Source organism: Balaenoptera borealis, assembly GCF_965194805.1.
Source record: "Balaenoptera borealis genome assembly, chromosome: 16".
Classification (NCBI taxonomy): domain Eukaryota; kingdom Metazoa; phylum Chordata; class Mammalia; order Artiodactyla; family Balaenopteridae; genus Balaenoptera; species Balaenoptera borealis.
Window position 1 is genome coordinate 72,765,512 of NC_138872.1, and position 19,431 is coordinate 72,784,942.

General features: G+C 51.2%; 1 protein-coding gene and 1 long non-coding RNA gene across 3 annotated transcripts; one reads left to right on the forward strand and one right to left on the reverse strand.

Moving 5' to 3' along the window:
* Nucleotides 1-1,974: 1,974 nt before the first annotated feature.
* ZNF689 (zinc finger protein 689) lies at nt 1,975-19,194 on the reverse strand (the record flags this gene model as incomplete). The annotated part of the gene is made up of 10 exons (XM_082359726.1): nt 1,975-4,904; nt 7,035-7,148; nt 7,351-7,837; nt 7,939-8,009; nt 13,438-13,551; nt 15,807-16,003; nt 16,172-16,286; nt 17,429-17,543; nt 17,712-18,175; nt 19,164-19,194. The coding sequence occupies 10 exons, from the start codon at nt 19,192-19,194 to the stop codon at nt 3,721-3,723; spliced, it is 2,892 nt and encodes a 963-aa protein (XP_082215852.1). The 3' UTR covers nt 1,975-3,720.
* Nucleotides 7,955-14,828, forward strand: LOC309613380. 2 transcript variants are annotated; one of them, XR_014235693.1, is made up of 3 exons: nt 7,955-8,559; nt 11,835-12,024; nt 13,521-14,828. It is a non-coding gene; the product is annotated as an uncharacterized lncRNA (long non-coding RNA). The 2 variants fall into 2 exon arrangements; XR_014235694.1 differs by having other exon boundaries at nt 11,835-12,020.
* Nucleotides 19,195-19,431: the final 237 nt, after the last annotated feature.

The following is a 19,431-nucleotide window of genomic DNA, read 5'->3' on the forward strand; positions in this document are numbered from 1 at the left end:
ATCGGGATAGAGGGTTACCTTTTTTGCTTCTAGGGTGCTGATGAGATTCTGATTCCTGTTCTAGGTGCTGGTTACTCAGATGTGTTCAGTTTGTGAAAATTGAGCTGTACACTTGTGATATGTGAACTTATTTGTGTATTATGCTTCAATTTTTTACAAAAAGTCTCTCCTCTAGTCCCTTTCCCCTCCCTAGAGGCAATTTCTGTTACCAGTTTCTTATGTCCTTCCTGAGTTATTTTACTTTTTTTACTTTTTTTTTTTTTTTTTTTGGCTGCGTGGCATGTGAGATCTTAGTTCCCCAACCAGGGATTGAACCCACGCCCCCTGCATTGGAAGGCAGATTCTTAAGGCAGGTTCAGACTGGACCACCAGGGAAGTCCCCCAACTTCATTCTTTTTCATGTCCCAGCACCACTTGTTGAAAAGACTTTTTCCTTGCAGTGTCTTGGCACCTTTGTTGCAAATCAGTTGATCATAAATACAAGGGTTTATTTCTGGAAGAACATTTTATTTTGTCTTATTTAATACATTTCTCTCATTTGGATCTCTAAGAATTAGAATCCCTGAAAACTCTAGTTACTTCCCTTCTCCCATGCCCAGCCACCCTGGTAGGTGGCTGCAGGTACATTTGGAAAAGGGTAGGAAGAAGTTTTACAGTGTCTTTGCCAATGTAACATGGTCCTTCATCAAGGGGACCCAGCCTTCCCTTATTCAAGGGGCTCTAGGTCTGGAATTGGCTCAAGTCTGAGAATTTGCTGAGGGCAGAGCCTTGTGTTTTTTGGCATACTCAGCAAGATGTGTAGCAACATGAAAGACCCATGGAGGAGCATCTCCTAACACTGACTTTACGGGGTTCTCGTACCAACTATAGATTGGCATGTATATAAAATGCTTAATGCCACGGTACATGGCACATCATAAATGCTCAACAAAATAGCTAGAATACTATTGCAGTAGGCCAAAGAATAAACGGAGTGGATGTAGTGAATGTAGGCTACTGTTGTTTTAAAAAACTTAGCTGAAAATAGGAGATGGGGACTGAGGCCAAAGGGAAATTTGTTTTCAAAGACAGATTTTACCATGTTTATAGGTTGGCATGTATATATTCCAGGCAAGAGAGGGACTCTGAAACCATAAAAAACTAAGAGAGAATAATAGATGGAGCAAAGTCCCTGACAGGGCATAAGTAGATAAAATCCAGGCACACCTATACTGACAAGCTCTGCATATGAGGGACTTCCCATGAGGTGGGTCAGAAGCAAGTACGAGTGGTCACACTGGTAAATATGGAGTCACAGCAGGGAGTGGAATGTTAAGGGAGTTCCTATTTGACCTCCTGTGTTTTCTTAGTGAAGGGGAAGGCAGTCACTGGTTTGGGGCTATAAAAGACATAAACAATGTTGAAAGTTCAGCTGAGGATGGAGTGGAAAGGCTGGCCCCTCTCAGCAGCACTGTGATTTTTCTTCATAGCTCACATATAGGCATGAAGGCAGATGGGAGATATACCCATATTGGGGCTGTGGATTAGTTAATTCTTTTGGTTGCAAGTAACAGAAACTCAACTTAAACTACCTGAAGCAGAAGGGAGAATTACTTGGAAGAATACTGGGATCTCCCACTGACTACAGTTAATTGTCAAAGGGATCCTGGGACTGAAGTGCATTAGGAAACCTAAGAACTTGTCTGTCATCTCGGCCCTCCACAGACCACATACTGGGACTTGCCTACCAACGTCTCCCAAGTTTATGAGTTACAATCCAGGCCCAAAGAAATTTCTAAAATTCCTAGGTAAGGAAGTAGTTGGGTCAGCCTGGTGATAGAGGTAGGGAAAAGAGGCAGTTCTAAAACAGGAAGCTAGGCAGAATTCTAATACGTTTCTGCTAGGGAAGGGCAGGTTTCCATCAGAACTGTAAAAATGTCTACTTAGTCAAGGAACTAGATTTACATTTTATAAACAGTAATTCCACACAGAACATAATCATTCATCAGACATTTTAATGAAACCCAATCTGGTATGACCCCTGCTTTTGGGGTAGCCCATCAATCCAAGGAGAAACAAACAGTTACAATGCAACTTGCTAAATACCAGAACAGGTAATTACAAATACTGTGTGCCCCAGCTACACCCCCCTGGGGCTGATATCAGGTGGACTGAGGGAAGAAGCAACAGGGTAGGAGGATGACCCACACCAGCTGTTGGAATATGAGATACGTCATGTTTGGAAATTCAGTTTGGTACAGCTACCCAAGGCAAAGTGGTAGGCCTTGTTTACTTAATTCAGTAAAGCTTTACTGCACACCTACTTAGGAATGGGTGCCATGGAGGCATATCAAAATTAAAACACATTGCTGCTGCTGCTGCTGTCTGGAGCTTATATGAGGGAGGCAGGGCATGAACACAACTTGATGACTACGGACTCTTCCTGCTTTGTATTCAGTTACCTAACTCTTTAACCCCCTTGAATGGCCTCACTTCATTTCATGGAAAATGTTCACAGAGGACTCATGGAAGGTTCTGTGCTAGTGTCTCCTGATTCTGATGAGACTCAGGGAGGAGTGAGACCCAGTTCTCAAGAATTTTCCAGCTACTGGCTGCCTGGAACTAATCCAAATCCACCAGATAAAGTACAACAAGCTGGTCCTGGTTCTACTTCTTGCTGCCTAGACCACAGCTCCCCTGTTTTTCCTTAAAATTAATCTTCTCCCAAAACTCACTGCGCTTATGTCCCAGACCCATCTTGAACCAACTTTCCAAACACAGGGTGCAGACGACTTACTTCACAGCATGTGGTTTTAGAACAAAAGAAAGAGCTTAGGTATCTAGGTGTCTGAAACCCAATAAATTCCTGGTACACTGTTACCACCCCCAAATCCAATGCAATCTAGAGCTGTTAAAACAAGTACAGACCAAGGAGGTATAGTGTATACTGTGATGCTGGCTTACTTTGTATGATCCTTTAAAAAGAACATTGAAAAACCAGCACCTGTCTGGGGAGAGATCATGTGTGGGACTTGAAAACCTATCTTTAAGGAATGACTGACCAAATTAATGCTAATTAACCTGAAAACATGGGGGCAGAGTATTTGTGGTTAAGTTTTCTGAAGGGCTGCCATGTAGATCAAGCTTTAAACATATACTGGGCAACGCTTCCATGGAAGGAGAATGTTGTTCTTAAGGGCCTTCTAATTGTCAGAGCTGTCCCACAGTGAAATGACCTGCCTTGTGAGGTAGTGAGCTCCCTGTCAAGGGAGGTTTTAAAGGGTAGAAGACCACTTGGCAGGAATATCGTCAAAAGGGGGCTAAACCAGGTTTGTTTAAACCTGGCATGGAGGAAGAGGCAGAGGAGGAGGAGATCTTGCTCCGCATAAATGGGATCCTCCTGACTGCATGCAAGGGGACAGGTAATCCCTGCATGCACAAACTAGAAAACACAAAGCCTGTAAATCAGATGGGGAGAACTTTTAGCCTGATATCCACACACAGAAATTCTTTTAGGATAGGGTAGGTTGGAAAACTTTAACCAAATAATGTCACTTCTCCTACTGGGACTGTCTGTTCTAGACACACGTATTAAGGCAGCCAGCGTGGTAGAATAAAGTTCAGCTCTGTGTAGCAAGAGGCCTGGGTGTTAGTTCTGACTCTGCCCTGTATGACCGGGGGCCCCTTCCCTTTTCTGGGCCCCTCCACGAAAAAAAATGAACTTACACAGTCCTTCCCATTCTAAAGGGCGTTGCCTTTCTGGCTAGGCGCCCCTATAGCAGATCTAGGGCTACAGTTCTGGACCCCGGGGCTACACTTGTGGACGGCCAGAGACCACCTCTGGCGGAAGCAACGGCCACACTCGAGGCAGGGGAAGGGCTTCTCCCCAGTGTGCAGGAGCTGGTGCTGAGCCAGGTGGCTCCACTGGGCGAACCGCTTGGAGCACAGGTCGCAGGCATAGGGCCGCTCGCCCGAGTGGACGCGCCGGTGACTGGCCAGCAGTGAGGGGTAGGCGAAGCGGCGGCCACAGTCGTCACACGCGTGCAGTTTCTCCTCGGTGTGCGTGCTGCGGTGTATGGCGAGGGAACCGCTCCGCCGGAAGGCACGTCCGCAGTCCGGGCAGGGGTAGGGCTTCTCTCCCGTGTGCAAGAGCTGGTGCTGAAGCAGCGTGCTGCGCTGGGAGAAGCGGGCCTCGCAGTGCTCGCAGGCATAGGGACGCTCTCCGGAGTGCACCCGCCGGTGACTGACCAGGCGAGAAGAGGAGGAGAAGCGCCGCTCGCAGTCCGGGCACGGGTAGGGCTTCTCGCCCGTGTGGATGCGCTGGTGGATGACCAGGGCAGTGCGCTGGCGGAAGCGCCGGTTGCATTCCAGGCAGGTGTAGGGCTTCTCTCCGGTGTGTGTGCGCTGGTGGATGGCGAGCAGGGAGGGGTAGGCGAAGCGACGCCCACAGCTGGGGCACTGGTGGGGTTTTTCACCCGTGTGTGTGGTCCGGTGATTGGCCAAGGACCTGCTCCTCCGGAAGCAGCGGCCACAGTCAGGACAATGGTAGGGCTTCTCGCCTGTGTGGATAACCTGGTGCTGGGAGAGGTTCTTGCGCTGGGAGAACCGCTTGCCACACTGGTCACAAACGTAGGGACACTCCCCAGAGTGTGCCCGCCGGTGACTGACCAGCAGGGACGGGTAGGAAAAGCGGCGCCCACAGTCTGGGCAAGGGTAAGGCTTTTTCAGATTCTGGGCACACTTGTGGCTCTGCAGGGCCGGGTGATCGGGAAAGGTACAACCACAGTCAGGGCAGATGGGACCTCCGGATGTCTGCCTGGGGATCAGGCGGGGTTTGCTGGGCCGGCGGCCTCGCTTCCCCTTGCGGGGTGCCTCCTTAGGCGGGAATACTTCCTTCTCTTCATTCTTCTTTCTGGTTCTGGTTTCTACAGGTACACAAAGAAGAAATTAATTTAACAAACACTGGGCTCCTACTCTTTCCTATTACAGTGTTACAGGTTATAAAACAGACTCGGCCCGTCTTCAAGGAATGTTAGTGACAAAGACAACCAACTAAGTGTGACATACGGCTATGGAAATATGGAGGGTATTACAGGAACCCCTTATCCAGCTTGGAGAAATCAGGGAAGGTTTCTTGGAAGAGATTAAGCTGATTTTAAAAAGGGTTTGGGGGCTTCCTTGGTGGCGCAGTGGTTAAGAATCCTCCGCCAATGCAGGGGACACGGGTTTGAGTCCTGGACCGGGAAGATCCCACATGCCGTGGAGCAACTAAGCCTGTGCGCCACAACTACTGAGCCTGTGCTCTAGAGCCCACGAGCCTCAACTACTGAAGCCCGCACGTCTAGAGCCCCAGCTCTGCAACAAGAGAAGCCACTGCAATGAGAAGCCCATGCACTGCAAGGAAGAGTAGCCCCGCTCGCCACAACTAGAGAAAGCCTGCGCGCAGCAAAAGACCCAACTCAGCCAAAAATTAATTAATTAATTAATTAATTATTTTTTAAAAGTTTTGGGGGGCTTCCCTGGTGGCGCAGTGGTTTAGAATCTGCCTGCTAATACAGGGGACACGGGTTCGAGCCCTGGTCTGGGAAGATCCCACATGCCACGGAGCAGCTGGGCCCGTGAGCCACAACTACTGAGCCTGCGCGTCTGGAGCCTGTGCCCCGCAACGGGAGGGGCCGTGATAGTGAAAGGCCCGCGCACCGCGATGAAGAGCGGTCCCCGCACCGCGATGAAGAGTGGCCCCCGCTTGCCGCAACTAGAGAAAGCCCTCGCACAAACCGAAGACCCAACACAGCCAAAAATTAATAAATAAATAAATAAATAAATAAAGTAGCTATAAAAGTTTTGGGGACTTCCCTGGAGGTCAGCACTTCCACTGCAGGGGGTAGGGGTTCGATCCCTGGTCCAGGAACTAAGATCCCGCATGCCGCATAACATGGCCAAAAATAAACAAATGAATAAAATAAAAAAATTAAAATTAAAAAAAATTTTTTAAAGTTTTTGAAGAGGTAAGTGTAAGGCAGAAAGTGGAAACAAATGAGGTATGATTTGGCATTGACTAGGTCATAAGGCCCTTTAAGCCAATGCTTCTCAAATTTTATTGTGATCCGAATCATTTGGAGGGTTTAATGAAACAGACTGCTAGGCCCTACCCCCAGTTTTAGATTCAACATGTCTAGGATGGGGCCCAGGAATTTGCATTTTCTAATACATTCCCGAGTGATGCTGCTGCTGCTGCTGCTGGTCTGAGGACCACACTGTGAGAACCAAACCTAAACGTACATCCGAATCAACTGAGGCTATTAAAATATGTATATGTTCCTAGACATCCATAAGAGTAAATGAGTAGTTCTGGGATGGGGTCCAGGAATCTGTATTTTCACCAAGTTCCCCAAGTGTCTTAGATATAACTGACAGCCATTTGACAACCTGCCTTGGCAAAAACTGAAAGGTTTTAAGCAAGAAAATATCATGTCAGATCTGAATCTTAGAAAGATAGCCCTACTCTTAGAGAATCTGGCACAGAAACTCCAGCCCAGACAGTTGCATCTGCCCCTGTAGGTGGATCTGGGGGGCCCTTCTACCTGAATGGCCTTAATCAGAGCCTTGCTTGATCCTGAGGAGACTTGCAGATTCCTGCACTGATGGGGGTCATTCTGCCAGAAGGGCAAAAAGAGGCCCCTGCACCCCAGGCCACTGTTCCCCATAAGATCCCTTCACCCAAAACCTGGAAAACTCAGAGGTATAGGCTCTATCAGTCAGAGCCCAATTCAAAGCATGCTGGAGACAGAGTCCTGGGAAGGAGGCAGGAGGGCTGCAGCTCTTTTGAAAAGCTCACTGATCCATTTACACAACAGACAACTGCAGGTGGTCAGTTTACAAACTGACAAGTGAATCTTTGGTAGAGGGACTCGACACCATGAAAGAGACAAGAACCTTTAAGTTGTAAAAACGAACACGGTAAATGGAGCGTGGGTCATAGGTACCCCTAGCCACGGAAACTCTGGACTGAGTCATTAGGGGCTGCAAGCCCTCCAGAGGCATTTTTCACTTACTTCTTTGGACTGTTACCCGCCTTGGGCACTCCTGTGGATCCAGAGCAGCCGGTTCCCAACCATCGGTATTTCGTTCCAACCAGGAGATGAGGGCTGGTTTGGGACCTGCGCACCCTGGGGAAGGAGAATCAGTCAGAGGCCCAGCTCGTACATAACGCTGGGTAGACTTATCTACCCGGTGGCATCTCCTGCCAAGCCCCTGTCCTCCCGCCCGACACAACCTCTTCGCAGGCCAGGACCCTGGACACTCTGGACTCCGATCCCCAGTTCCTCCATCCCTTCGGGTCCCGCGGAAGCGGACTGGGGTGGGCCTCACCGAGCGCGCCCAGGTGGCCGTAGGTCTCCTGCATCACGTCCCGGTACAGGGCCCTCTGCGCGGGCCGCAGACACTCCCACTCCTCCGGGGAGAAGTACAAGGCCACGTCCCCGAACTTCACCGCCCTCGGCCTCCTTCCCCTTCTCCGGCCGGGTCCGGCCTCTCCTGGTCCCCGCGCGGGGAGCGGAGCCGAAGGCCGTGCCATTGGACCCGACAAGCCGGCGCCACGGCTTTCCCGGTCCCGGCCTTGGCCGCTGGGCGCTGGCGGGCCCCGGGATTTGGGAGCCCAAGCCGGACCCGGGCGGAGCGTGCCTGGGGAGACCAGGAGGGAACAGGAATCGGCCGCCGGCGGGGCTAACGGAAACCTTTCGCTGTTATTCAGGAAACTCCTGCCCGAACTTGGGTGAAAGGCACCGGAAGATGCCTTCGGGGAAAATGGCGGCGCCGCTACTGCACCGCCTTTGCCTGAAACACAGACAGCTTCTAGCTATCGATTTTATTGACCGGAGCGCCATGCCGGCTGCCTAACCTCTTTGCCCTCAAGTGTGATGGCGCTGCGATTGGGCTTCACGCCCTTTCCCCCCCCACCCCTAATTCCACGCGGTCATTGGGCGGCGGCCTAAGATCGAGTATTCTGATTGGGTGTTGCCAAAAGCGGCCTGTTTGAACGAAGCCAACGGAAGCGTAAGGGCAGAAAGCCGGATCCTCGGTGTCGGGTGACTGCCCGGGAGTCTGGAGGCGGGAAGGGGCGACCCCGCCTGGGATCAGTAATGAGCCTCTGTTTATTGGAGGCGCAGCCTAGCCGAGGGAGGGAAGGATTTGAGCGACGGAGCCACTCTGGCCAACCCGGGGCTGGAATATCCCTGGGTCTCCTTTCCTGGCTTTCTCAGAGGAGCCTTCGCTTGCGATAGTGGGTAACTCCCTCCTTGCCTTTTGGGGAAGGGAATTAATGTTAGCGTTTCCTGTGCGCAGGTACCATGCCCAACATATTACACGTTCAACGTATTTATTTTTTGCTACCATGTGTGAAATGATGATTATCATCCTGGTTCTACTGACGAGGAAAATCTCAGAGGGTACTTGCTAGTAAGGAGAACAAAGATTTTGTCCAACTGAAGAAAACGTACAACCTAAAAGTTGCGAGTTGAGTTTTTTTCCAGGACCTTACTGAGGACTATCCTCTCAGCTCTGAGGAACTGCTCCAAAGAGGTAAGGGGGGAGCCAGGATATATAGCAGTTTTTGCTGGAAAAAATATATATATATTTGAACATCAAAACATTATTGCTAATCACAAAAAAACAGACATTTCAAGTTAATGATTTTAGGGCTTTTCTATATATGGGAAGATGCAAGAGTCTGGGCTTGTTGAAATTGTTCTTTAGCTATGCAGCTTAACTATCTAGCCAGTATCCAGAACACAGAATGTTTCCTGTATTTTTCCATCTTGAATTTCCCTCAAGGCACACCTTGGTAGGGAGTAGGAGGGCCTGGTGGCTGCAGTGGCTGATAACTTGATGGCCGGCAGCATTTGTTGTTTAACAAATGGCAGGCAAGGTTCCCTTTCCACAGGGCCCCTTCTATTTTTTTTTTTTTTTTTGGCCACGCCCAGCGGCTTGTGTGATCTCAGTTCCCTGACTAAGGATTGAACCCAAGCCATGGCAGTGAAAGCCCGGAATCCTAACCACTAGGCCACCAGGGAGCTCCCACACAGGGCCCCCTCTTGGTCATAAATTCGACCAAGGTTTGGGAGGCATTTCATGGTCAATTTGTCATGGAATTCTCATTCCTAGGTCAGAGGAAGATTTTGTTGATCAGCCACCCAATGTGCTGTTTCTGTTTTTTTTTTTTTTAATTTTTAAAATTTTTATTTGGTTGTGCCAGTTGTGGCAGATGTGCTTCTTAGTTGCGGCTCACCGGCTCCTTAGTTGTGGCATGCGAACTCTTAGTTGCGGTATGCGTGTGGGATCTTAGTTCCCTGACCAGGGGTCGAACCCAGGCTCCCTGCATTGGGAACACGGAGTCTTAACCACTGTGCCACCAGGGAAGTCCCCCAATGTGCTATTTTTGGATTAGGCCCTGTTTATAACCTAAAATTCTCTGGATCGTGTGTTTTACTAGTCTGTTCCTATAATGCAGGAAATGTTTTCCCTTGCTGCTTCTCCATATCTAGAGTCTCACTGTTACAATTATTTTACATAGAGTTATGTATATGATCAATTGCCTCAAGACATTTAGCCATCATTAGTTTTGTTGGAGGCCTGGTGATACATTAGGTAATGCAAGAGGTAACAATCTTATAAAATAGACAGGATATAAGTAATATAGCTAGTAACATTAATAAGGTCATAGTACAGCAGAGAGAGACACAAAGCATAAGCAATTTGAGAACAACAAAAAGAGAACAGATTTCAATGATTAGTATAACTAGTTGTAACCTGGTCGCAAGAAGCCATCAAGTCCAGAGGGGAGCTAGCTAGAGAAGCCAAATTCTGGAGGGATCAGGCAGAGAGAAAAAGATCAATGTTTATCTTCATTTACAATACAGAGGTATACTTTATCAACTTGTTGTAGGTCATAGCATAAGAGGAAAGGTTTTCTGGAAAACAGAGATTAAAAGCGAGCCAGTAATATTTTAGACAAAAAGTCATAAAATTATAAATCATATTTATCAGTTCATTCAGTCCCATGTAATTAATTCCTGTTAATCTGGAAGAAGCCATCAGGTTTCCTGTTAGAGTTTTGTAATTTTTTATCCAGTTCAGTGGTAAGATCTAAAAGTCATCAAAAGTCTTATTTGTCAAAAAGTCCTTTATGAATCTCCTTGAAGATCTTCATTTTATAAAAGCATCAGAGTAAAACAATGTCTATAAGTGACAGAAGACTTAAAATGGCATGGTTGAGGGACTTCCCTGGTGGCGCAGTGGTTAAGAATCCAGCTGCCAATGCAGGGGACACGGGTTCGAGCCCTGGTCCGGGAAGATCCCACATGCTGCAGAGCAACTACGCCCGTGCACCACAACTACTGAGCCTGCGCTCTAGAGCCCGCGAGCCACAACTACTGGGCCCGCGTGCCACAACTACTGAAGCCTGTGCACCTAGAGCCCATGCTCCACAACAAGAGAAGCCACCGCAATGAGAAGCCCACGCACCGCAACGAAGAGTAGCCCCCGCTCGCCACAACTAGACAAAGCCCGCACACAGCAACGAAGACCCAATGCAGCCAAAAATAAAAATATAAATAAATAAATTTATTTTTAAAAATGGCATGGTTGAAATTGATATAAATGATCTCAGCTGAAACTCATCTTCAGAGTCCCTATGAGGATGATTATCCTTCCAGAGTCATTATGAGGACATTTCAGAAGGTTGAACAGCTTGCCCAGAACCTGTTAGTAAAGGCAGGGATGAGATTTGAACCTGGAATGTCCCCTGTGTTGCACTGGCAGCTCCAAATTGGGTTTTGAAAGTCTTCGAGATTAATTTCTCCTTGTTTCATGCTCAGTGAGGGGCAGTGCCTGAAAGTACAACTTCTGATTATAGTTAGTACATGTGGACTTCACCTTATAGACTGACAAACCTCACCTTTGCCTAAGATGTCATTGCACCATAAACCCAGACTTGAGCAAGCAGTGTACTTAATCCTGGGAGAGAGTAATGAGTCCTGAAGGACTTACCTTAACAGATTCATGTAGGCTAGTTCCAACCTGTCCCTTTCTTTTTTTTTTTTTTTCTTAATAAATTTATTTATTTTATTTTTGGCTGCGTTGGGTCTTCGTTGCTGCACGGGCTTTCTCTAGTTGCAGCGAGCGGGGGCTACTCTTCGTTGTGGTGCGCAGGCTTCTCACTGTGGTGGCTTCTCTTGTTGCGGAGCACGGGCTCTAGGCACGCAGGCTTCAGTAGTTGCAGCACGCAGGCTCAGTAGTTGTGGCTCGTGGGCTCTAGAGCACAGGCTCAGTAGTTGTGGCGCACAGGCTTAGTTGCTCTGCAGCATGTGGGATCTTCCCGGACCAGGGCTCGAATCCCTGTCCCCTGCCTTGGCAGGCGGATTCTTAACCAGTGCGCCACCAGGGAAGTCCCCAACCTGTCCCTTTCTAAGTAAAATAATTCACAGGCACCTTTCTGATTACTTCTATATCCTGCTCTCTGAAGGGGGACTTCAAGGCAGGCACATACCTTATCACTTAGTACATCTCCCCCTTTTTTTCCTCTCTCTCCTGCCTCTGCTCACCCTGCATGGCCAACACTCGGATGAAAAGAGATATCTTCCATCATAAGCCTTCACAGCGTGTGACCCAGGTCCCCCATACTCCTGGAATCTGTCTTAGAAATAGTGGATTTGAACTGGGGGGCCTGATCCCCAGGGATGGAGCCTGGCACAGGGACTACCCAGCTCTCCCACACCTTTGCCTCTCCCTGTTTGTCTGATGGATCCACTGGTTGGCTTTCAGGGCATACTCTCTCTTGACTCTTTCCCCACTCTCAGTGCAGGGAGAAGGCGTCTCATCAGAGTGGATGCGCCCTTGGCTGAGCAGGAGGGAGGAGTAGAAGCAGATGCCAACTGCAGGGAGAACGTTTCTCGCCTGTGTGTGCGCGCGGCTGTAAATGGCCAAGGAAGCCTCTGGCGGAAGCACCGCCCCCAGTCACAACACCAGCAGGACTTCTTTCCCGTGTGGGTGAGCTGGTGCCAGAGCACGCTTTCCTGGCAAGCACTTTGTAGGCAGTAGCGGCGGTGCTTACCCAATGCGCGAGCCCATGTTGGCTGGGGTGGGTGGGGGGGTGGGCGTATGCAAAGTGGCACCCACAGTCTGTGCACATACGTCTGCACTTGTGGATATAGAGGACCTGCTCGGGTGGAGGTGGAGGTCATAGGGCACAGGTGTGTCCTGCGTGGAGCAGCTGGTGCTAGCCCAGGTGAGCCCTCTGGGAAAAGTGGATGCCACATGACCATAAACATGGGGACGGTAACCAGAGTGGACCTACCACTCTGCGTCTAACAGTGCAGGGAAGGCAAAGAGCTGCCCACAGTCCAGACATGAATAGGACTTCTCCCTTCTGTGGGTGGCCAGTGCCCTACTCATTCAAAAGCAACAGCCACACTGGAGCCAGGGGAAGATTGCAGGGTGCTGTGAACCACATAGCTCGCTCTCTCTCTCTGGGAAGCAGGCAGTTGTGTGTGGAGATGGAGCAGCATGTGAGACTGAGTACCCATTCATCCGAGGCACAGGGGTCTGAGTGTGACCCCCTCGTCCAGAGATACCCCACCTGCCTCAGGCAGAAGTTTCCCCTTTTCAGGAAAAGTACCATCCCTTCTTCCTCACTCAGGGCCTCCAAAACTGTATAGTGTTCTCATAAGAAAGTGCTGAATTCTTTTCATAGGGAAGCTAACACCTCTCCCTGGTTAAAGACCTTAGATGTGGGCATTTCAGTGAAAACATTTCTCAAACTGAGATCTCAGTGCCTTTTAAGCACACAAAAACACCTGTTGCCATCTTAATTGGAAGGTGGCAAGTCATTAAATTCCTTATATTGAGGGGTCTAGGCAGCTTCAAATGGCAGGGTACTTCCTTAGAGGCAAGGGCGGGCCAAGAAACCTGACCAAGTGAACTGGCCCCTCTGCAAGGCCAATCAGAAATATGGTGGCATCTAGGCTTAAATTAGCTAAAAGTTAAAATTCCCTTCCTCAGGCACACTAGCCACATTTTAAGTTCTAAATAGCCACATGTGGATAGTGGCTTCTATGTTGGACAGCATAGATACAGCACATTCTCATAACTGAAGAAAGCTCTGTTGGACAGCAATGCTCTAAGTACTCTAAGCAGAAAGAAGGCAAAAGATCTCAATCCCCAACAGAGCTGCCTCACCCCAAACCCGCAGTGCGGACCAGTGGGACCAGCTTCCCTTGAAGGCAAGGAGGACGCCAGGTGTGGTAAAGAGAACTTGGGAAGAGAGGGTTCACTGGATTCGTACGAACTGGGGTTTTTAAAGAGAAGGGCTGGGGAAGGTAGGGGGAGGGGCTCCTGGGAGAAAGGGCCGCCCGGCTCACTCCCAAGAGAGGCTGACTTCCAGCTCAGCTCCGCTTTCCTCACCTGTCCCAGATCCTGGGCGCCTCGCCCCCTCCCCAGGATCCTCCGCCTCCCGGCTCCATACCTCCTTCTTTCTCTCCATCCAGGAGATGAAGGCAGGGTTGGGGGCTACAGAAACTAGGGGAGGAGAGGCCAACAGCGGACAGGGTGACAGGATGGAGCCTAGAGAAGATGCTTCCTCAGCAGGGGTGGGGTACGGCCCCTGAACCCTATGAACCCTCAAAGAGAAGACCCTCCCCAACAATAGACACACACTCAGGCGTGTCCGGACCGAAGCCGAATGGTCCCCGTGTCGTAACAAGGGAGAAAAGGAGGGGGCCGGACCTCTGATCGCGCCCAAGTAGCCGGGGGTCAACCGCATCACGTCTGTACCGCGAGCCCTCTGCAAAGCACCAGGTCCATAAACTCTTCGCCCTGAAGTGTCATGGCGCTGCTGAGCTTCACGCCCTTTTCCCTCCCGCGCACTGTGATTGGGTGACGTGCGGCAGAGGGCAAAGAGCCAGCGTCCTGATTGGGTCTGAGAGAATCGTTCCGGTTGGAAGGAAGCTGATAGTAGCATGAGGGCAGGCCTTCTTCCTAGAGCTCCAGCCAGCTACTGTTCAGCACCTGCTGCGAGCCAGGCGCCGTGCTGCTGACACTTGCCAAGGGACAACGGCGCAGCCCTGCTGCCCAAGAGCTCACAGCACAGGCCTCCTCCTGACCCCGCACTTGGCCCCGCTCTCCCCAGAGCCTCGTCTGCGTTGCTCTCGGGCTCCCTGCCTCCTCTACACCCAGACTTGGACGACGGTCAAACATTTATTGAGCGCCTACTGGGTTGAACAGAGTTATAGGCGCTGGAGAGAGGGCAGGGAGCTACTCAACGTGTCCTCAGCCGTGGAGGTTACATTCCTCTCCACAGCCTTCCTCATGCTCAGGTCTCCACTGGACTTGACTCAAGGTTTAGTCCTGGAGCACCTGAGGCTCTCCACGTCTGAAGCGATTTAACATGACATCTCCAAACATAATGCTTGGGACCAGAAAGAGGTGGCTCTAAGGGTGCCTGCTCCCAGTGGTGCTTACAACCTACTGAGGGAGACACACAAATACCCAAAGGTCTGGCTGCCTAAGCCACAGTGGTAGCACTGACAGACTCCAGGGAATTATGAGACAGTCTCCCAACTCCGAGTTGAGCACAGAAATAAGCATTGTGAGTCACTTAAGGGGAAAAAAAAGGTAATAATAGCTTCCAACTCACTGAAACATGTAAAAGTAATAGAAAATTACATTAAAAGCCATTGTTTCCAGCAATGATTATTAAGTAAGGCTGTCCTCAATATTCCAAAATCTCTACTGTGTGTGCAAAACTTGGAGGATATACAATGTGGAAAATGTTGTACTAAACAACTAATGTTGTACAGGGGTTTTTTGGTTTGTTTGTTTTGGGCTGTGCAGCAGGGCATGTGGGACCTTAGCTCAGCCCCCACCATCTCCTGGACCCAGGGAAGGCCCTGTTGTACAGTTTTGACTAAATATAATTTAATCCTCACAATCACCTTGGGGGCAGTATTATCATACCTTTTTTTTTTTTTTTTTTTTTTGGCCATGCCACGAGGCATGTGGGATCTTAGTTCCCCCACCAGAGATCGAACCCGGGCCCCCTGCAGTGGAAGGGCAGAGTCTTAACCACTGGACCTCCAGGGAAGTCCCTGTCATACTCATTTTATAGTCAGAGAGATGTTGATGAGGCAAGGGAAGAGTTAAGATTGAATATGGGATAAACTGTTTCAAAGCCTATAATCCTCTGCTTCCATTTGGCTCCAAGCTGGGTGAGTGGGTCTGAGATTTGTTTCACTGAGATCTAGAGTTAGGGGAAAACTGGGAGCTGAAACTGTCAGGAGGCAGCAGTCAGTGCCAGGAGAGGACTGGAAGGGTCTCAAGCTTTCCCTGGCAGATTATTCAATCTGGATGTGCTCCCTCTAAGCTCTGGTCTCTGCTCCCAGGTCTCTCATAGACTCCAGATGTGGCTCAGCCCCCACCGTCTTCTTTTTGATTGATTCCCTTTCTCTCTCTCCCCTCTCTTGTCCCTTGCCCTCTCTACACCTCCTTCCCAATACTTGATGAGGGAGAATCTTAAGACATTATCTCCTCCACACTGCTTAACTGGGAGACAGTGGCACTACTGGAACATATCTGGAAAACGCCAGAAGTGTACTGAGGGTTCCTGGGCCTCATGGACAGAAGTCTGAGCTGGGGGTTGTGACAGAGGTCTGTCACCCCTCCGACTTGTCCTGCCTGTACAGTGGATCCATTGGTGGGCTTTCAGAGCACTCTTTCGCCTAAAGGTTTTCCCACACTGGGGACAAAGGAAGGGCCTCTCAACAGAATGGGTGCACCTGTGGACGCAGGAAGAGGTAAATCTGTGCCCGCATTCAGGGCAGGAGTAGGGCTTCTCCCCTGTATGGTGTGCCTGTGGACGGCCAGAGAGCCACTTTGCCGGAAGCAGCGGCCGCAATCAGGGCACTTGTAGGGCTTCTCTCCCATATGGATGAGCTGATGCTGGAGCAGGTTATTTTGCTGGGCGAAGTAGGCACTGGAGTGGGCACAAGGTTAGGGACACTCACCAGAGTGGACCTGTTGGTGGTTGGTCAGGAGGGAGGGGTAGGCAAAGCCCCGACCACAGTCAGAACAGATATGGGGCTTCTGCCTAGTGCGGATGCACTGGTGGATGGCCAAGAGGGAAGGGTGGGTAAAGTGGTACCCACACTGGGTACACAGGTACAGCTTCTCCCCACCATGTCTGTGTCTGTGGATGACCAATGCTGCAGTCTGGCGGAAGCTGCGGCCACAATCTGGACATGAATAGGGCTTGTCCCCTGTGTGGAGCACGCGGTGATGGACCAGATGAGCCCTCTGGGAGGAACTGAGCCCCACAAGGCCCACAGACATAAGGACGGTCTCTAGAGTGGATTCGCCAATGTCTGACCAGCATGGAGGGGTAGGCAAAGAGCCTTCCACAGTCTGAGCAGGAGAAAGGCTTCTCCCCTGTGTGTGTGCGCATATGCACGGCCAGGTTGCCTCTTTGGGGGAAGCAACGTCCACACTGGTCACAGGGGAAGGGCTGCTCCCCAGAGTGGACCTGCTGGTGGCTGGCCAGGAGGGAGGGGTAGCTGAAAGATCAGCTACATTCCAGGCAGGGGTAGGGCCTCTTGGGAGTCTGAGTGCACCGGTGTCCCGTGTCTGTGGGGACCTGAAGCAAAGAATGGCCGCAGTCCTTAAAGGCCAATCTGGCTTTCGTTGGTGGTCCATTCCTCACAGGGGCATCCTCAAGTTCCCTGGACCCCGTTTTGTTGCTCCATTCATTCTTCTTTTTCTTGCTTTCAAAGAAACAAGAGAATTGATACTGAAGACTCAAGTGCTTGCATCACACCTGTTTTCTCTCCACATGGGTAGAGAGCAGGCCCTGTTTCAGAACCCCCAGTTTCAACCATGGCAGCGGTTCCCCATTCCATGGGTGGATGCCATGTTTTTCGCCATTCAGGGCTTGGAAGCTTGTAGTATTGTCAGAAGGTGATGGATAGTACTGCTTGACAGAAATAAGCAATTACCTGCCATGTTAAAGCCCTTAAATGTGGGCATTTCAGTAGGGACTGAGATTTCTCAAGGCACTGGAACCCACAGCAGGTCAGTGAATAAAAACAGCAGTCGCCGCCTGGGCCGACAGTCCCGGCTGCACAAGTGAAATTCTGGCCCCTTTCTGAAGGATGCAGACTCTCTGGGCACAGAGAAGGAGGCTCAGTAAGTTCTATCCCGAGCTACTCTTTCCCCTACCTCCCTATTCTTGACCCAAGGAAGGCACCAGGTCTAATAAAGGAACTTTGGAAGAAAAGGTTCAGAGGATTCTTACCAGCTGGGGCCTGTAAGAGAGGCTGTGTGTGTGGAGGGCCTCCTGGGAGAAAGGGTCGCCCGGCTCACTCCCAAGAGAGGCTGACTTCCAGCTCAGCTCGGTTTTCCTCACCTATCCCAGATCCTGGGCGCCTCGGCCCCTCCTCGGGACCCTTGGCCTCCGAGCTCCATGCCTCCTTCCTTCCCTCCATCCAGGAGATGAGGGCCGGTTTGGGGCCTGCAAAATCCTAGGGGAGAAGGGCCAACAGCGGACAGGGTGAGAGGATGGAGCCTAGAGAAGGTGCTTCCTCTGCAGGGTGGGGTGCAGCCTCCCGATCACTCGGGGAGAAGACCCTTCCCAACAACAGACACACTCTCAGGCGCGCCCGGACCGAAGTCTAAGGGTCCCCCGGTCACAAGAAAAAGGTTAAAGGGGAGGGCCGGGCCTCAGCGAGCGCGCCCAGGTGGCCGTAGGTCTCCCGCATCACGTCCCGATACAGGGCCCTCTGCGCTGGCCGCAGACACCCCCACTCCTCCGGGAAGAAGTACACGGCCACGTCCGCGAAGCTCACGGCGCCCGGCCTCCCTCGCCCGGGCCGGGCCTCCCCCTGCCCGCCGGCAAGGAGCGGGTCCGGGGGCGGCGCCGTGGGTCCAGCGATTTTCCCCGCGTTTGCCGCTGGGCGCCGGGTTCTGGACGCAGTGGGGCCGAAGCCGGACTCTGCTCGGACGCAAAGCGCCGCCGAGGAGGCCCGAAAGGCTCCGCGACCAGCCTCTCCTGGAGCCAGTGAAAACCCCTCCGATGTTATTCTCACGGGTCCTGCAAGGACCAGTGTTGGAGCTTGGGAAGATGCCTTCGGGCGCAGTGGAAGCGCCGTTGAATCTCACCCACCGCTAGGCGGCGCCGGGGCCCTAAACTCTTCGCCCTGAAGTGTCATGGCGGTGCTGAGCTTCACGCCCTTCTCCCTCCCGCGCACTGTGATTGGGTGGTGTCCGGCAGAAGGCAAAGAGCCAGCGTCCTGATTGGGTCTGAGAGAATCGTTCCGGTTGGAAGGAAGCAGGCAATAGCGTTGAGGGCAGGCCATCTTCCTGGAGCCCCAGCCAGCCACTGTTCAGCACCTGATCGGTGCTAGGCGCTGTATTGGGTGTACGTGCCAAGGGACAGCGGCGCAGCCCTGCTGCCCAAGAGCTCACAGCACCGGCCTCCTCCCTGGCCCGGCACTCGGCCCCGCTCTCGGCCCCGCTCTCGCCAGAGCCTCGTCTGCGTTGCTCTAGGATTCCCTGCCTCCTTTACACCGAGACTTGGATGATGGTCAAACATTTATTGAGCACCCACTGGGTTGAGCACAGTTGTAGGCGCTGGGGAGAGAGCAGGGAGCTACTCAAAGTGGCCTCGGCCGTGGAGGTTACATTCCTCTCCACAGCCTTCCAGATGCTCCGGTCTCCACTGGACTTGACTCAAGGTTTAGTCCTGGAGCACCTGCGGCTCTCCATGTCTGAAGTGATTTAACATGGCAAATATAATGCTTGGGACCAGAAAGAGGTGGCTCTAAGGGTGCCTTCTCCCAGTGGTGCTTACAACCTACTGAGGGAGACACAAATACACACAGGTCTAGTTGCCTAGGGCACTGGAAAAGCCCCGAGTGGAGCCAGCAGCCCCCAGGTAGTAAAGGCATCATAATGCAGTGCAGACTTCACTTCTAGCTTAGTAGTGTCTTCTATAAGCATCTGAGAGTACGACAGTAGGCCTCTTGCATATTTCACCTCGGATGATGCCCGTATTTCCAATGTATTTACCTGTTAAGATGTATATGGAATCTACCAAGAGAAGGGCACAGTGACACACCCCAGGGAATAAGATAGTCTCTCACCTCCGAGTTGAGCACAGAAAAAGATAACCATTGTGAAACAATTAAGAAGAAAGAGAGGACTTCCCTGGTGCCGCAGTGGTTAAGAATCTGCCTGCCAATGCAGGGGACACGGGTACCAGCCCTGGTCCGGGAAGATTCCACATGCCGCAGAGCAACTAAGCCCATGTGCCACAGCTACTGAGCCTGCGCTCTAGAGCCTGTGAGCTACAACTACTGCGCCCCCGTGCCACAACTACTGAAGCCTGTGCACCTAGAGCCCATGCTCCAC